The 16,482-nt window shown below is 38.2% G+C and overlaps 1 protein-coding gene across 1 annotated transcript in view; it reads left to right on the plus strand.

The window, feature by feature from the left end:
• Positions 1–16,482, plus strand: part of LOC139130789 (interferon-induced protein 44-like) — a 164,618-nt gene that overhangs the window by 53,039 nt on the left and 95,097 nt on the right. Inside the window, exons 3-4 of the mRNA XM_070696580.1 lie at positions 329–661; positions 961–1,034. Coding sequence (XP_070552681.1) covers positions 329–661; positions 961–1,034 — 407 coding nt within the window. The remainder of the gene's footprint in view (positions 1–328; positions 662–960; positions 1,035–16,482) is intronic.

The following is a 16,482-nucleotide window of genomic DNA, read 5'->3' on the forward strand; positions in this document are numbered from 1 at the left end:
GGGAAAATATTGGGCTGGACCTTTGAAATAGGGACTCTAGAAGAGATAAAAAAGATACATTGTTACGTGAGAAAACATGGGGCCCGGGGGCACCGACGTCCTTTGTGCCACCTTAGTATTTATTATTTGCCATAAATGTGAACTTTGTAAAAAAGTCAAATTGTTTGGACAGAAATGAAAGTTATTTGAACTGGTTGGTTACTGCTCCAGCATAAGTTCAAGTGTGGAATCTAAGTATCAACAGCCTTGACAATTGTGTGAAAGTGAATTAAGAATAAGAGATGGTACTCAATAACCATATGTTTTTTTTGTTTGTTTTTAATTAAAGGATCCGCTGATGTAAAAACAGAAGGTGGTGAAGGAACAGTTCGTGTCATGGATTACGTTTCTGGTGGTTGGCACTTCAAATTGATCGACACTCGTGGCTTCGGAAGTTATGGCCGTAAGGAAATAGCCGCCTTCAAAAACTTAATAACCGGGACAATAAAAATTGGTCAGGAAATAAATTTTACAACCGAACAAAGTTCAGATATTATGCAAGGGAAAATCAAAAACAGAATGCACCAAGTCGTATTCGTTATAAGTGGAACTGATCCTCGATTGCTTAAAGGCGACCTAACTTTCTACTTTAACCCAATGAGAGAAATAATGAGACCAAATGGTAAGTCTAAAATAACAAAGATAAGTACATACTGTTGATGGCATCTTCCTCAATATTTTTCCTTTGCTCATTGAATATGATAGAAGGCTTTTTCACCATTAAAGTGAATATCTTTATGAGGCATGAGGTAAATATTAATGTCTAAAAGGAAGGCAAAAGTTATACTTCTCCTTAATTGTTAGACAGGACTTGTTCTGCTTATATGATAGATCGCCTTTTTAGCACTAAAATGAATATTTTTATAAGGCAAATTTCTACATTGATTTTAAAAATTGCGCTTTTCCATAACTGCCACACAGGACTTGCAGCAGTCACTGTGATCACCCACTTGGACGAAATAGAGAAGAAAGGCCTGGACCTAGACACCATCAAGGTATTTACATATTTCAATCACACAGACATATAAATGTACGTACATGCGTGCGTGCGTACATACGTGCATACCTGCTTACCTAACTTCCTACATAAATACATACAAACACCATTACACAGTCAAACAATGGACAGCTAAAAGCTTGACAAGTCAATGAATATCACGTATCTTTAGTTGCCGTCTTGACTGAAGCAGCACAAATAACACCAATGCTGCTACGATGCAAGGAAATGCAATATTAGGTATTATATAATATCAGTATATTTATGGTGCAAAGATAGCGATCTGAATGGTCATGACGTGAAAAGAATCGTAGCATATTTGTGATATAGCACGGTCGGCACACGTGAGAGAGCTCTCAGCAAGAGCAAAAATCCATTTTCCGACGTTCCATGCCAGAATTTCAAAATACAATTATGATATGATAGTAATAAATCACACCTAGCGATTGTATACCACTCGGTTTTGACAAGTTCACTCCATATATGCACTCGCCATTGCTCGTGCATATATGTCGTGAACCTGTCAAATCTCGTAGTTTACCACTGCTGGGCGTACTTTATTGCTTAAATAAGCGATTTATCATGTACTTGTTCCCGGAGTTTTGCAAATGGTAGGAAAGCTTAAATTTTGAGACTTTAATTTTTATTCAGCCATTGGCATTATGGTCAAAAAATTGTGTACACAGACTTTACCTGTAAACTTCATGAAGTTTTCCCTAAGAAATGAGCCCCAAGTGCAAAGGATATATTTCCATGTCCCCATTAAATATAGCTGCAAGCAGTAATGCTGGGGCCTACGGGTATTAAAAAAGTCAGAGGTCATCATAGAGGTCAGGGTCACCCTGTTAACGTAAATTTTTGCAAAAAACAAGCGCCATCTGATAATCATACCTGTCATCTAAAAGTCAGTCCTCAAGCTCTATTGGCTTGCCGAAATTGCCAAAGTTAGGTATGCACATAATTTATGAGGTAAAGTATGTGATGCCACAAGGTGCTTCATCCAATTAAGCGAATTAAAAGTGTAGTATTTTAGCACTGCACGGAGCTTTCAAAGTACGTCTTGTCACTGAAACGGTCTTTGACATTTCGTGGTCAATTACTATTATTATTATTATACTTCATTTAAACTCGATAAACTGTTGAGCCTGAGGCTCTTCTCACACAGAGTCGAGTATAACAAAATTTAAAATATTTACATGACAATAATTCAGGAAGAAAACATATACTGAAAAAAAACCCAAAATTTAAAAACGCTTCAAGTAAAAAAATCTTAAAACAAATAAAAAAATTACATAAAAGTAAAATTATCCCAATTATTTTATAAAATGTCACGTGCACACTTAAGAGAAATAAAAGTAGTATTATATATATATATATATATATATATATATATATATATATATATATATATATATATATATATATATAGGTGTGTGTGTGTGTGTGTTGTGTGTGTGTGTGTGTGTGTGTATAATATCTCGAAGTATACAGATGTCCTGGAGGGAAATTACGCAGCTGGAGGCTATAGCAGAGCGTTAAAAAATGATACAAATTTACTTCAAGTACAAAGTAACAATCTATGTTACTTAAGTTTATGCATCCTGCAATCATCAGACAGAAGAAGTGAAAGGATTTTTAGCTCGACAGTCTCATATATATGTATGATCAGGACGTACCATTACGTACCAAGACGTACCAAGATCTTCAATAGAAACACAATTAAAGTGAGTTGCAGTTGTATGAAGAGTATGACTAGTATAATCAAATCACATAGTAAGAGAGTAATAAACGGGGACCAACGTCAAGATCGACCAGCTTATTGTAATTGCTGGGACAAGTCTACATGCCCCTTGAAGGGTAACTGTCAAGTCGAAGGCGAGGTTTACAAGGCCAAGGTATCAATGGGGGACAACACGAACAAGGTCTACATCGGACTCACTGATAAGCAGGACATGCTTCGCTAATCACATGCAATCATTCCGTAATGAAAGGTATCGGCACTGCACGGAGCTTTCCAAGTACGTCTTGTCACTGAAACGGTCTTTGACATTTCATGGTCAATTATTATTATTATTATTATTATTATTATTATTTATTATTATTATTATTATTATTATTTTTATTACTATTTCAAGTTTAGGGGCAATAAGAATTATCTAGAAATCTAAAAACAGTTCATTGAAGCTGTGGGACTTCTGAAAAAAAAGGTGTTGTTACTCCTGAATGGTTGCCATGGAAACATCTCACATTAAAATGAGTGCGATTTTTTGATGTGCTAACCAGAAACCCCTTATTATCATTTTTTACATCAATTAATAGTTCTTTAATAGGAATTAGGGAAAAAGTAACATTTTCAATCCCAAAATAGTTAGTATGGCAACTCGAAACATTAAAATAAGTCTGGCATTTGTTTTCTCTGACCCGAACTTCCCCACTAGATCATTTTCATATCAATCAACGTAACTTTTCATGGGATATTAGAAAAACTGAAATTTTCAACTCCTAAAATGGTTACCATGGAAACATGGGCCAGTGAAATCGATATCATATTTGGTCTTTTCGACCCAAAATACCCTTACGGTGATACTTTATTAATTATTATTATTATACTTTATTTAAACTCGATAAACTGTTGAGCCTGAGGCTCTTCTCACACAGAGTTGAGTAAAACAAATTTTTACTATATTTACATTAGAAATAATTCAGGAAGAAAACTTGTACTGAAAAAAAACCCAAAATTTAAAAACGCTTCAAGTAAAAAAAATCTTAAAACGAATAAAAAAATTACATAAAAGTAAGATTATCCCACTATTTTAAAAAATGGCACTGCAATTCCTTTTGAAGTGAAGAGCTAGATTTGATCTCTCCAGGCAAAGTATTACATATTTTAACCCCATTGTACATAAAACTCCTTTTGAAAAAATGGGTTCTATGCCCTGGAATATACAGATCTTCTCTGTTTACAGACCTTGTGTTGCATACTTGGATCTGCTTTACACCTCTAAAAACATTGAGATAATCAGCAGCAAGGTTATTCAGAACTTTGTACATTAAAACTGATTCATTATATCTGAGACTAGTATAGTATGGCATTATATAAAACTCTTTCACGAATTGGCACCCGCCGATACCTGGGATCAAGTTAATCCCGTTAACCTTTGACATTCACGGGCGGGATCGAATGTTTATGTTTTTGTAAATTACGGTCACGATTAGTGTGCACAGGAGGTTGTAAACAGGCCAATGTGTTGACATGCAAACAACAGATTATACGTAACTGAATATAACGGCGAGACAAGCACACTGAGAAACGTTTCATGAAGCGGCCCGCGATGCTTGTAGCAATAACAGGTATACTTCAACTGTAATGACAAAGGTACAGCACGACGCAGCTGCAACTGATGGCATTATTACGTTCCGAATTCGGCCTACCCGGGGCCCGGGCGCGGGCTGCAACTGTACAATCGTTGCAGCTAAACGATAGCGTAGACGTCGTGCCATTGCCAAGATACTCTGCTATTTCCGATCGTTTCGTCTACAGAACTACTAAAAGCTCTCTCACTAAAAATAATTATGGTTTGAAATCGTTTAATTAACACCGTGGTACATTAATCTATAAGCTTATTTACAGAAATAATAAAATGTAACATCACCGATCATAAGAAACGTGGTGTTGAAGAACATATTTCTTTGAACAGAAGACAACAGCGACTTTTTTGTGTAATTATAGTATAACTTCAGGAACTTGCGAATCAAGCATCTGAAGAGTATCTTCAACACTTTTGGTTTTGTTCTACTCTTGTTATAAAATAAGCCAAATTTCGGGAAAGTATCTGTACATTTTCGATATCTGTGCAGCGCAAATGTGTAAACCGACACTGCATCTATCCATCCTATAGACCATGATAAGTTCTCGAGTGCATAAACCACCTCTCTCTCTCTCTCTCTCTCTCTCTCTCTCTCTCTCTCTCTCTCTCTCTCTCTCTCTCAGTGCATCCACAGAGTAACATAAACAGAGTGGCAACACTTGCATGCCTTTTGTTCCATGGTCGTCTCGGTAGACTATTGGCTTTTCATATTAAAATGAGCTTCAAAGGTGTTAAACTTTTTGGAGGCTTTGTTTGTGGTTGATAATTACACGAGATTATGCGAAACATACGACGAGATGGCATCGTACTGCCAGTCGCGTAGCAACCATAGTTACTTTGTGAGCTCTCAGGCCAGAAACACTGCTTCACGCCAATCAAAACATAACACGCCAGCAGTTTCATAAACATGTCCTTTTTTGACGCACGTGTAAAAGCGGTATGACTGACCGTAAGCCATTGAGTAAAACCAGACAGTATCGATAAAAGACTTTCAAATTTTGTTCAAACACACTCATTATATATTCATAAAAATATGAGAGGAATTTTTAAAACGGTGACACCCACTTTCCTGAAGCTCAAAAACACTCCCGTTTTTGCCAGCACATCAATTCCGATCAGCACCACACGACAACAACAACACAAACTTTGTCGAACATACTTTCGCTTAACAATGGTGAAAATCCGAAAATTACCGAAGGGTGCATGGTCGGCACTCTTCGGAAAAGAGAGCCAAGAGCTTCGTGAGGCGAGGCAAACATGGAGTGCTTACGTAACCGCTTCACGCCTTAAACAATAGGTGTTGCCACTCTGTGTATGTTACTCTGTGCTCTCTCTCAAGTCTAGCCATTTGATGTTTTATTTTGCCGACATTTATTTAACGCTTCACGATCACCGTTCAATGTTAATGTCGATTTCGATTTACGAAGTTTACCGGATAAACTTCGTAACTGGAGACATGTCACGGCATGGAGCTAGTTATCACCATCGAAAGTCTGTAAACGTTTCTGCTCCCGAATGGACGTATTTAAATGCACAGGTGACTTAGTGCGTAAAATATTGAATTGCAATATGAATTTCACCGTTAAGAAAGTCTATGACTTTCAAACTAGTCGTACAAACAACAATAAACATGGCGGATCAATGATACCGACGTATTTTTTCCTCGCGACCGCTGGTGAGAGCGACTCGCAGAAATTTCCAACCTGGTAAGTATTTAGCTTTGCCCCGTGTGCTGGGTTATGTACATGTAAACTAATAACAAAAGTTTAGTATTTTCTGTAAATCGATAAGCCTTTCGAACACGAAAGATTCGGATATCTGAACCTCAACAGTAGGTATGCAGCTCGAAAGTTATCCTCCGACAGGAAAGCAGGGCTCCCATAGAGAGCTAAGCCGAGCATGTGAACACCCTACATGAGCAAAAACACATTAGGCTGAGCGTGAAAATGCCCTACATGAGCAAAAAGAACATTGGGCTGAGCGTGAAAACCCCCTACATGAGCAAAAAACATGTTGCATTGTATTTTCAAGATGGCAGCCGCCATGACAGCCTGCACTGAAAGCTCTGGTGAGGACATATTTGGTCGATTCTACCGTTGACAAGCATTATTTGGGAAAAATAAAATCATCAGAGTATGCAGCAGTGTTTCAAGTGTCTATGCACATAGTTCATTACATAGCAGAAGCTCAAACTACAAAGATTATTTCAACACAAAATCGCTCAGTGGGTTTAGGATAACACATGCATTGCCTCTGAACATGGAGCTACCAATGCTCTGAAGCACTGCAAGAACTCTCTTACACACTGCACAGCAGACAAGCGATGCATGTAGTCTCTTGTACACTGTACAGCTCAAATGTGTTGGAAGGTTACAGCTACAGTCATTCACCAACTTCGAGTTTTAGTGCTGAAGTAATTATTACAGTTGAGCATCTGATATGTAATGAACTGTGCATAGACACTTGAATGCATAATGCTGAGTCAGATTGTGTCCTACATATACATTAGATTATTTAAAATATGTCACTTTTCATTCAAGATCATGATTATTGAAAAAGGTCTCCAAAATATCAATGTGCTTGCTATTTGTCGTGCATCATGTGCATGTTTGTGTGAGTTTAATACTATTTAGCAGAGAATTAGAGAGCCATTAAAAGGCAGTGAACACTATATTAGAGAAAATACCTGTATCATTGTGCTAATGATGGTAACCCTCACCTACCAATGTTAAGAATAGCTACAGGTCAGAGATCATCAGCTTTGTTAATGCTGTGAATATTTGGAATTCCATTGCCCATCTATTCAAACAGTCAAACTTGTCGACTTTTAAATCAAAATTAAATTTAAATTTAAAATTAAATTAGCCCCATTTCACCCTGGTCACATAAAAGCTTACCTCCTTGTACCAGCCTTATTGTAAACACACAGTGCAATTGTGCCTATGCAGACATTCATGTACCAGTTATGTTGGAATTTCCCCCATTACAGAACTGTACACCTTGCTTCTACAGGGTTGATTTGGAAGGAAATGTTCAAGCTCATTTTTTCAAACCCATGTTGCATGTACTATTTGCAAAACTATTGTACAGGACTGTCGACACACTAGGTACATGGATGTGAAATGCAGCTGTGCTAGTTATTTTTCTGACTATGCTATACTGTGGGATATTATTTAATAGCTTGTAGTCTCTGTAGCTTGTCAGGGCTGGAACAGCTGTGTGAACCAGCTGTGTGAACCAGTCCTAAGACGGTAACAGGGTAGTAGGTTTTCCAGTGTATGGTTACATGGAAATCCTTGTACTGAATCTGACATAAATGAAATCCGGCATGTTGAAAGTTCCATCAGCTGTAACTTTTGGCAATTTCTAAGTATTTTCGTTTTGTGCAAAAAACTGCAGTTTCCTGTTCTACTTCTCAATGCATGGTGAAAGTCTAACATACATTATCATCCCAGTTAATATGTGTATATTAGCATTATTAAACATCTACCATCGAGAACAATATAATTTTGCGTGCGCTAAAAAGCCGTACAGAACGCCCGTTCCGTAACATTACAGGTTTACAGGCGACCAATCCCCTGCGGCTGTATCTGCGCGTTCACTGTTTAAAGGGTTTCAAGCAGGAGGGAGGAGAAAACTCGCTCGCGTACGCGCGGACCTATGCTATGTAGTTTGGTGACGCCAGAGGTCAAATCAGCTGATCGCACAGGGGCGCACGTCTCGTCTGGAGTTGCGTGTGACGAGTATGTGCCTGTTTTCACCTGCCAAAACAGAAAGTAACGTTTTATTCCTCCAATACATGGCAGGAATGTTTTGATAATGTCACGGGTTTTATGTTGCAGACTATTTCTATGCGCTCTTTTCTTTTATTTTGACCTTATGAGTGAAAAAATGTCAACTTCCGGTGATCAGTTTTTTACCTGATGTCGCTCCCAAAGTTGTTGTTTTGTCTCGAAAATCCATCCGAATGAGGCATTTCGATCGTTAGAAACAAATTTCGAGTGTACAGCTTGATACCCCATCATACAAGGTAAGTCTCCACAAATTTTTAATCTTGTACATTGTTTCTAAAGATTTATCCATAAATTTTAGGGAGCTGCTATGCACGACTACAGTAAAGGCCTTCGTGACCCCGGTAAATAGGGTCACGCAGCGATCGAGTATCTGGGCTATGTCTAGCTTCAGTTCTGTAGCCGAGGTTTTGCCTGTCGGTTTTGGGTTGGATGGCAAAACCAGACGGTAAAACTGGTTTTGCCGTCCAACCCAAAAGCGATAGGCACAACCTCGAGCTACGGAACTGCAGCTAGGCTATGTCCTATTTACCGGTGCGGCATGCGGCAGTAGACTGGAGGGGGTTTGGGTAATTGGCTATATAATGGGTGCAGCAGTAAAATTCTTGATGTTAGGATGTTTGAACAGGTGTATTCTGGGAAAGGATTGTCTGATCTCACAGGAACCAACTATAGGACAAGGAAACACTGAATAGGGTGATAGTGTGACTTATTTTAGATGCCATTTATCCTTTTTGTTGTTTTTAACCCTTTCAGATCTGACAACTTATGTATAGGATAAAGCCCGAGTACGAGGGCTCTTCTGGTATATAAAGTCCAACCAACGATAAAATGTTGAGGCCGCAGGCCGAGACATTTTATCGTAGGGTTGGACTTTATATACCAGAAGAGCCCGAGTACGAGGGTTTTATCCGACTTAAAAACTATCGCCCCTAACTGATATATTTCGTTTTCAATGTGTGTACGTCAACCGTCCCCTTTGTTAATGTAACATGTTTAGGATATGAATTAAAACTTTTTTGTGAAATAGCCTTCCAATGTAATGGTACATCCTATAAATGCCCTAGGGCACATTAGTTTATGTTTGTACCACAGTAGATTTTCCTGCTGATGTGCAGCTTGAATAAGCTCTTTCCCTGATTGGTCCATTTTCACTATTCAGAGCCACTTAGGGAGTCTATTGTTTTCATTATAGTGGTAAGATTCAGCTACCCAATTGGGTCAGATCTTATTCAGCGCTGCACATTAGCCCAGATTTTGTGTTGCAGCTTGTTTCTGCTGTGTTACCAAATTGAATATTAAAACGTACCAGATGTCTACAGAATATGACATGTTCACTTTTGATTGGACAGTACTGTCATTCGTTTCTGGAATTTGGTGACCAAGGCTTTACGAGTAGATAAAAACCCTGAATTGAGCACTCTGATGGGTATATCAACAGTAGATAGTTTTTAAGTGTACATATATAGACTAACAGAAACAAAACACATCATTACCAGTCCAAAATAGGATCAGTGGGTGGCTATTTCTGTCAGTCCATCTACATTTGTCATACTTATTTTTGTATGACTCTGGCCAAAGTTTCTGCAAACCTCTGGCATTGTCATGATATCCTGGCTCGCTCAGCTCTTCAATGTTAGACATGTAAGTTAATTACAGAAATTTTTATAAAATGCAAGATCCGAGGTACATGAATATTCCACATTGATTAAGGGTCATTAGCATAGAATTTTAATACCGAAACAATGCTCATTAAAATAATCTGCATATTTGAATATCATTATACCTCGCATTTTGCACTAATAGGAAATTTTCAAGTCTTCCATGAGTCCACAAACATGCAGGTGATATACAAGATTACACAAAAGATAATTACAATCAAAATGAAATTTTCATATTTTATTTGCATTTTAACATTTAGTCTCAAATAAAGTACTTTACTATACATTTTATTTACTGTATAGATAAATTGTGAAGTAAAAGAAAAGAAATGGTATATCTATATATATAAATATACATATAAATTATTAAAATTTATCATATATGTGTTTATTTATTGATACAACTTTTATGTACCACTTATAAAATATCCACTTTACATGTATTTCACATTCTAGTGTGCTTCTGTGATAAATTATTATAATAATGATAATATAAGATTTATGATATACTATTTCTCCTGCAACCCTCTCATCACTGAGTCCCTGTAGAGATTGTTCATTTTACATCTATTTGCAAGGGATTTTGGCAAGTAAAGAGCCACTTGCCATGAAATCAAAGCGGTGAACAACAGAATAAAATTGTTGCAAAATTATGCAATTGAATGAATTCGCATATTGCTAGGACATTCCAGTCACTCCATAGGTTCACGCCCAACAACTGGGGGCATGAACCTGTCATGCATCACTCATATTAAGACTCTACGTTCTATACAAATACGTATGAGACAAAACTGTTACAAACTGTGAATTCAGTACATGTTTTTACAGAAAGTTTGATTCTATTGTTCTCAATAATAGATCTAATTATATATCATATCAGTATATTGATGGCACAAATACAGCGATCTGATTGGTGGAGATGCGAAAAGAACCATGGTATATTGGCGATATACCACGGCTGGCATACGCGCGAGCTCTCAGCTTGACCAAAATCCATTTTTGATGTTCCACGCCTGAATTTCAATACACAGATAATGATATAATAGCAATAAATCACACCAAGCGACGGTATACCACTCGATTTTGACTAGTTCACTTTATATATGCACTACCGCTCTTGCATATATGTCTGATGAACTGGTCAAAATTTCGTGGTATACCGTAGCTTGGTGTGATTTATTGCTTAAATATACTGTATCTACACATACATGCACTTTGCATAATTTCATTACATTCTCCTTTCTCATGTAGCATGTGAAGAGGCAAAATTACATGAATGAATTCATCTTTGGTAAGTAAAATGCAGTCTCTTTAGCTACTACGGTAGTTATATACAAGACTTGTCAAAAAGGGTAGTCATGTGAATTTATGTATTATTTTACCCATTCATCTTCAGGGTAAAGACAAGACTTCTTGCACTTTCTTTTACACATTTCCTTTGTATTTGTTTCATTTTGTGAATATGCTCTCTTTAACCTAACCTTTACTCCATAGTTGTGGTCCATAAAAGGATTGTTAACTGTTTGTGACTTAACACTATCAGTCGTGACATATGTTATTTTTCCAACACTTGTGGTATTGTTTGATTGAAATTGCGTTCTGTTTACTACTGGTAAATCACAGCCCGTAGAAAGATTTATCCATTCACACTTCACTTGTTTTTTGTTGGTGAGAATTTTCTCTCTTAAAGCCCCAGCATTTGTAACTTCTAACAATTTTTTTCGTATTTTTGATTAAAATGACATCCTCAGTATGTGAAAGTAGACCATAAGTAATACTGAATCGCATGGTTTGCATGCCCAGCCCGCCTCACGCGAAAGTCATTCACATAAACCTAAATGAAGTGATCAATACAAAACTTTTAAACATCACTGGTTCTGAAAATTTATGATCAATGGTTCTGAGCTACGGATTTTACACTGCGGTGTTGTTTTTTGTGTTTGGCCGGCTACTTGTCCTGTAAGGCTGTACTACATGGAGGTAGTAGACTGTACAAGTGCAGCGGGGCCGGGCCGAGATTGGTGTGGGGCCTGCAGCAAGGTAAAGTTGACAGCGTCCATTGCAGAATGCCCGCGTGTTATCCTTTCGCGTTTGGGAGGAAATTTACCGCTGTATTCAGAATGCCTTTTTACCAGTATAAAAGCTCAAAAACTGATGCATCAAGAGCCAAGAGTCTGTAAATTTCTTAGCAGTAGCTCCATTGTATTTTTCTAAATTTTCGCTGAGATACAGCCGTGCGTATACTGGTCCCGATCGTTCTGACTCAGGCGTTCACAGCTGTTTAGGGAGCCATCATTATTTACGACCTGGGGGTCGAAGGAATTACATTAGAAACTCCGAAATTTTGAGTCACACCCCAGCCAACCATGATGACTTTGAGTAGCCCCCTCTCTAACAGAAATTTGACTTACCTGAGCCCATGTTACAATGTGTAGATATAACAGCTCACATAATGACCAGTCTCCGACCATATAGTATTGCTAAATTTGGATGGGTAGCATGTCATTATGGTATGGTTAAATGTCCAAATGGTTGTTGAACTCAAGTTAATTAAACTATACATTTCTATGATAATATAAAGGATGAATTCACAACAGTTCAGTTTTGTCCTAGATCCTGTGCACTTAAAGGCAGGGGGAGCCTATAAATACCCCCTATCTCCCTGGGGATTCATAATCCAACATGAGTGGCACATGGTAACAACGTCAACGAATGCTCCCGAAAATCTGGATCTTTCAACAACCATGGTGTAAATTAAAGCACTGTTCCAACATATTACGTTTTGTGAATACTTCTGGCATCACCCTGTTGGCGAAATTCTCTCATTTTTTCATTTTAAGTTGATTTTTTATGCCAAAACTGCTTCGATGCTGTGTTCGAAGCGTCCAACGAACAATAGATGAAAGCATTCAAACAGCTGCCAATCACGAGGGGACGCGCAAAGGTGCAAACGATCAAACATTTGTTGTGTACATCGGATCGATTACGATGTCAACAATGAATAAACGATTCTTACTACTGAACGAAAAAACTTGACCAACGGTTACTGAACACGCGCCTCAATGAATTCAGACACAAACGGACTACTTCATGGTTTCAAGCAGATTGCCTCTCCCTTTTTGTTCGTTGATATGTGTACCTGTAGGCCTATTTTTGTTGACCTGCAGTACGATATTTTACGATAGATCGCCTTTGGAAGTATGTTGTGGCATAGCCCTGCGTACGATGACGTGTATTCCCGGCGTTATACGGCCTCCCACCACAGCTCTGCTGATTACCATGGACAAAACCGGCAACATGCGGATCCAATTTGGACGGAGCACGAAAAACTACTTTCTAACTGTTTTCCGCCGAAATCAACTCGATTCCGATCTACATGTATGCAGCCTACCCAAACCACTCAACCGCTCACAGACTGCGAAAAAAAATGCTCTCGTGACATCCAAAACCGTTGTTTGCTCGCGATGCACGGTCAATGGCTCATGCAGTGGACAGGCATGGGATACGTTCATGCCACGATTACATGTATACAGGTGCCCATGAGCTTCATTATTTCCTGTCGGGTTGGGGCGATGAAACTAAATCGTGATTGATTCATCTCTGTCGGATTTGACCAAAAGGAGACACTTGACATAGATTATAGCATCAAATGTTGACCGTTCAGACTGAAACATGATAAAAGATCTGAAGATCGCCGTGATCGGTGATGTCGTTCTTCTCTATACTTTTTCTGAGCTATTTTTTTACTAAATTGTTCGAGTATTAGCTGACGTTTTTTTGAAAACTTAATCAACTTTCTTTCCCAACCAGGGCACAAGATTACCTTTTTTACTTTCATGGTAACCTAGGATGAATTAAATCGCAGATTAATAGACTCTTATGTTCTTCCTCGATTGTCTGTGACTGATTTTGCTATCTCCATATCGATATTGCGTTCGCACTCGGGTGTCTTGAAACTTACGTCATTCACTGAAATAGTGTTCGGACAAACTCAAGAAATTCGACAACTACTAACGAATAGTCGGCAAAATTTACAGAGACAAGCAATAATACTTATGGTCATTTTACCGTCTTTTTTACCATTTTTGCCGTCTTTAGATAAGCGGACTCGTTTGACGGAAGCAGTATATAACGATCTGAGTTCCCATATTTTTACCCTACCGTGTGAGTGTAGTATTCGAATGAGTGAGATCATAATCTTACGCTGTTCCGAGTGGTCTGGAGATTTTTTATAATATACAATAAATTGACCTTATCAAAATTATTGTTTTACATTGCTTGGATATTGATACTTTTTCCGTACGTTTTGACTGTTGATTTGAAGTCTTTTGATTCTCCATTGGCAGCAGCACATGTACGGTTACAACCGCCATGTGATGACCAGCGTGTGATTGTAAAGTTGTCGGGAAGTTGTTCAGAAGAAAAATCATTTTGTATTAAGAGGCTTCAGTTCGGGATTTTTCAAGATAAACAAATCATTATACATTTCCTACGTCTTTGAAGCGGCGATTACGGTAGTGTGATGAATGTGATGAAAATTTTGTGAACGTCTTTGCAATGTGTTCCCACGATGAGTGTGAACTGATTCTTTGTTAGTAAAAATCGTCAGAAATGGTCCAGTGACCGTGATAAAATAAACACAGATGCAAAACCATTGCGAGGAAGATAGTAAGAAATTCACATTGCAATATTTGCTGTTGTATTTCTCAGCAGGAATAATCAATTTTTACACGTTGTGTATAAGATCAGCAAGCAGGTGTTCGGCGGTCGATTGCTTCTATCATAATGATCTTGATCACAACTATTTGGCGAGAAGACAGCGGGTACTTATAATCTCGCAAAATTATTGATATCATGTCTTTGTGTTGAAAATTTTCGATCGGAGGCAGCTCAAATCAACAGCCGTGATATATTCGGAATCGTGTTCTCACTGGACACCGAACTACCTGCTATCAACAGTACGTTATGTACCATCGGCGGTAACACGTAATCTTGTCTAATTCTGCCCCGCCGTTTGTACAGTCCAAAAATTTCAAAGCTAGATTTTTTCACCCTGACATATAATACAGCGACCTTGCACACTAATGATCATTCCACTGTTTCTGTTGGGGTTTGTTGGTTTTTTTAATTTGCTCCGTGGCCCTGGTAAGATTTTTTCAATACGATACAAAGTTTGAAATTTTTTCAAGGTAAATTTAGTATATTCCCAGTTTGTGGGGTAAAGTTTTCTGGAGTGAAAGTTTGAGTTGACGCTGATAGAGTAGACGTCGAGCCCGGCACAGTTGACTGGGACCCGGTCGGTTTGGGGTCGTTTAGTCCAGAAACCTGCAGCAGAGTTCATATGATCACCGTTCGGCATTTGGGTGATTTTTTTGTCAAAGTAATGCAGTAACAATGTACGCCAGATTTTTTGTGTTGTTTTTGTCACAACTGTCATGTGCGTATACGGACGGTTTTCGATTAAAAACGGTAGTAAATCCAGTGCTCGTAAATGCGTGCAAAATTTATTCAGTGACTGTTTACGCAGCATTTTTAAATACGACTAGGATTTACCACTACGTAACAACTGTAAACACAGCATCAATAGTCCATACGAAAATTTTGTGCTGAATCGAGGGAGATAACAATTGCAGTAGAAAAGGTCAGTCCATCATCCGTCAAAGTTGTTGATCGAAAAATCTTCACTGAGCGCCAACTACATGAGTGGCTGTTATAGTTGTATACGTAGTTCTGTGGGCTTTCCGCTGTCCCTTGTTACGAGCTATGTTCAAAGTGCGTCAAGCTACGGATATTTTCATGTACTGAGTTACAGACATCGGTGAAGTACCGGGTACATTGATTTTGTTCAAAACCACTGCCTGTTTGTTCCTCGTGTTGTTTTTTGTGTCCCTAACGTCGACAGGCTCTATGTGCGTACAAACATAGCAGTCGGGATTAAGATTTCCTGGATAAATAGATTTATTCCGCCTCTGACGCAAAGATACACACTGTTTTACATGTGCCACTCCTAGGCCCTGGGATCGATTTCCATACCTTTAAAGTGATATCTGTCGAGAACATTTCTCCATGACTCAGCCTCTCCTTCCACCTCTGGTAACGACTGCAGAAAACTACTGTGTGACATCATCATCACCACTGTCGATCCTCATCTTTACTGTCGCTGGTGCCATTGAGTACATGAACAATGATATCATTCTCATTGTCACTATCTTCTCTTTCATAATAAGTATTGCTAGTAGTAGCAGCTACTTGTAGTTTTTTGCCTTGCTTCATCTAGTTGATATTTATTTGTTCTGTTAAAGTATTTATTTTCTTTTTATTTAATATGTATCAGAGTAAAATATCTATTGTCAACTAATCATTATGTCATTGAGGACAGAGTAAGACAAAGAAAATACAGTTTGAGCACCCCCTTATAGCTTTCAAATTTGAATGACCACCAGGTCGTAAATACTGACAGTTCCCTTACTTGCTGACAAAGGCCATCACGTTCACTGCATTCGACAGCCTACCATACATTCCCAAACTATGTTGCTTCGATTTCGCAATCACCTTGCCGCTAAAGCAACAATCAGCTGAAATTTATTACTTCAAGTTACTCAATTTTGATAGCTATTTGCCTACAG

Source organism: Ptychodera flava, chromosome 4, assembly GCF_041260155.1.
Source record: "Ptychodera flava strain L36383 chromosome 4, AS_Pfla_20210202, whole genome shotgun sequence".
Taxonomy (NCBI): Eukaryota; Metazoa; Hemichordata; class Enteropneusta; family Ptychoderidae; genus Ptychodera; species Ptychodera flava.